The 2,545-nt window shown below is 38.5% G+C and overlaps 1 protein-coding gene across 1 annotated transcript in view; it reads right to left on the bottom strand.

Annotated features, from left to right (window-relative positions):
* Positions 1-478: 478 nt before the first annotated feature.
* The window catches only part of LOC107292458 (receptor-type tyrosine-protein phosphatase T-like), a gene marked incomplete at its 5' end in the record, with an annotated part of 181,919 nt that continues 179,852 nt past the window's right edge, over positions 479-2,545 (bottom strand). Inside the window, 1 exon segment of the mRNA XM_015821547.1 lies at positions 479-532. Coding sequence (XP_015677033.1) covers positions 479-532 — 54 coding nt within the window.

Here is a 2,545-nt window from a genome sequence, read left to right as displayed (position 1 = left end):
AAGGCTTGCTCTGGTGAAAGCCAAACATGTGTTTAATGAAGCTTCACTTTAATGCAAAATGGCTTATATAGGAAATTAAAAAAAAGTGAGGATTTGTAGAAACACAGAAAGTGGAGCTGATATTTTATACACACATACAAACACACACACACACACACACACACACTCCTGTTTGCATCAAGGGAGAAAAAAAAAGACACATCCAAAATGATAGGGAGAAGCAGTCAGAAGGGATTAGAAAGCAGAATATTCCACCCTGCCTCTTGCTTTGCCATAGTAGGTTGCTTAAAAGGCAAGAATGTTCTAAAAACAGATGGCAGCAGATCTCTCCTCCGGCACTCAGCTCTGACCTGATTTCTCATTCAAGGATGAAGAGCTATATATGCGTTAGCCCGTTACTCCTCTGAAGTAAAGTGGGGAACCAGTGTCCTTCAAACATCAAAGCTTTAGGCATTTTTTAGCTCCCTGCCCTGATGAGCTAAAATGAACTTAAGTATTCCAGTGCAACCTCATATACAAATTTATATTGTTCCTGAAAGAGATAAAAGGAGAACACAGTGATAAATCAAGATAATATTCAAGTGACTCATTCTTTCAATCCACTCTACTTTAAGATCAGGTTTAGATTCCCAAAGCTCCCAAAATCCTATACACAGATACAGGATTCCAAATTTGCATTCAGTGTTCCATGTGATCCTTAGAATATTATTGCTCCATTTCATCAAATTGCTAAGGTAGAAGAATATGGGCAATATTACAAGTAGCAATTTAGATTACAGCACAATCAGATTGAAATGTCTTCAACCACCCACATCAAATAAATGCATTGTTTTAAAATTTCAAAGGCAAAAAATATATATATATTTTTAAAAAGACAAATACATATGGGTCTACCACAAAACCTGCACTTCCCCTGCTTTTTTAAAGATGAAAAGTTAGAAGATGAAATATAATTCCCAAGGAAGAATTTTTAATAAATTGAGATTGATCTAGGACAGAGGTAGGCAACCTTGGCTCTTTTCTAACTCGTGGACTTCAACTCCCAGAATTCCTGAGCCAGCCATGCTGAGGGGAAAGGGGGAGGTTTCCAAGCTGAACAGTGCTGGCTCAGGAATTCTGGGAATTGCTTCCTGTTCATCACGTGGGCGCCATGGACGGCTGGGAGACTTGCTCTCTCTCCCCCGTTCAGTTTCGCATCGCTGGGGACCCCTGAAAAGGGCTGAAAGTTGCCCCAAAGAAGCGACCAGCAAGGAGAGGCTTTCGCTGGATCACGGGAGAGCAGCAACTCTCCCGTCAGAGCAGGTGATCCCTCCAAACCAGTGGATGAAAGGACCGGCCATAGAAATATGGCTTGTCCCTAGGCTGCTAACAGCCAAAGTCACATTACCATCTGGCAACTTCAAAGCAGCGTGGACAGGACTGGGTGAGGTTTGCCTCTCTTACATCCTAATTACTTAATTACCTGCATAAGCTGCTAAAGTACTTCCCCCCCTGTGGTGAGGGAAGGGGGATTCTAGCCCTCCCTCCAGAAACAGCAGCAATTAAACACTTGGGAGTTTAAAATGTTGGAAAAATACTGGGATCCTAATTGGAATTCTATTTCCTAAAATTGGTGGATTATAAAATTTGTAACTTTGTACTCTCTATATTTTTTTCTCTGATTTTCACTCTAATTACTATTGAAGATTTGGGGTTTTTCCCTCTTAAAATAGAGGGGGGGAACTAAAAAGATCCAACTAACTCTGAGATGTAACCTGCTATTCTTCAAGAGACTTGTTGACAGCTTTGAAAATAGATAAGATATGAAGCACCCTTGAAACACCATCTGCAAAAACTCAGCTCAGCTCCCCATTTGGTGGACTTTCTGACTGTAAGTTTCTTTTTTTTTTTAGTTTAATATACTACAGTGGAAGAAGAATAGGAATGGATTTCTTCTACAGAGGAAGTATAGGAACAAATTCTTTGTATGTTAAAAGCGATGATCCAAACTTTATGTATAAGTCTGGATATGCAAACTCAAACTATGACTTCAACCAAAGAATTATCTATACAGAATTCTATAGAGAAAGTGAAACAACTAAATGCTATGACAGAAGACTTAGATACTCAACAAATACAGACAATGGAAAACACAAAAAGAAACTGATAATAGAGAACAAGGAAATCACTTTTCTTATAAACCAGAAGGAATTTGAAGATAAAAAAGAAAAACAGATGAAAGAGAAGATAAATACTTTGGGACAACTGCATCGAACTGGAAAAACAAAGAGACTACCAGCTAAATCAACTAGTCCTCTTAAGAACTGGACTGGAGTGGAAGCTCTTATTTATTTATTTATTTATTTCATTTATTTATTTCATTTATACCCCGCCCTTCTCCCGGAGGACTCAGGGCAGCTTACAGCCAGTTTAAAACAATCCCACATAAATACCAAATACAAATCTAAAATAATTAAAAATAAATATTTGAATTGGCCGCTCTATTAAAATTTTGTTAAAACCAATTAAAATACCCCCTAGGCCAGTCCTGCCTGCTGAAACAGCC

This window comes from Protobothrops mucrosquamatus, unplaced genomic scaffold (assembly GCF_001527695.2).
Source record: "Protobothrops mucrosquamatus isolate PMUCROS unplaced genomic scaffold, P.Mucros_1.0 scaffold1345, whole genome shotgun sequence".
NCBI classification, from domain to species: domain Eukaryota; kingdom Metazoa; phylum Chordata; class Lepidosauria; order Squamata; family Viperidae; genus Protobothrops; species Protobothrops mucrosquamatus.
Note: the sequence above shows the minus strand (reverse complement) of the source record. Positions and strands in the feature narration are given on the sequence as shown.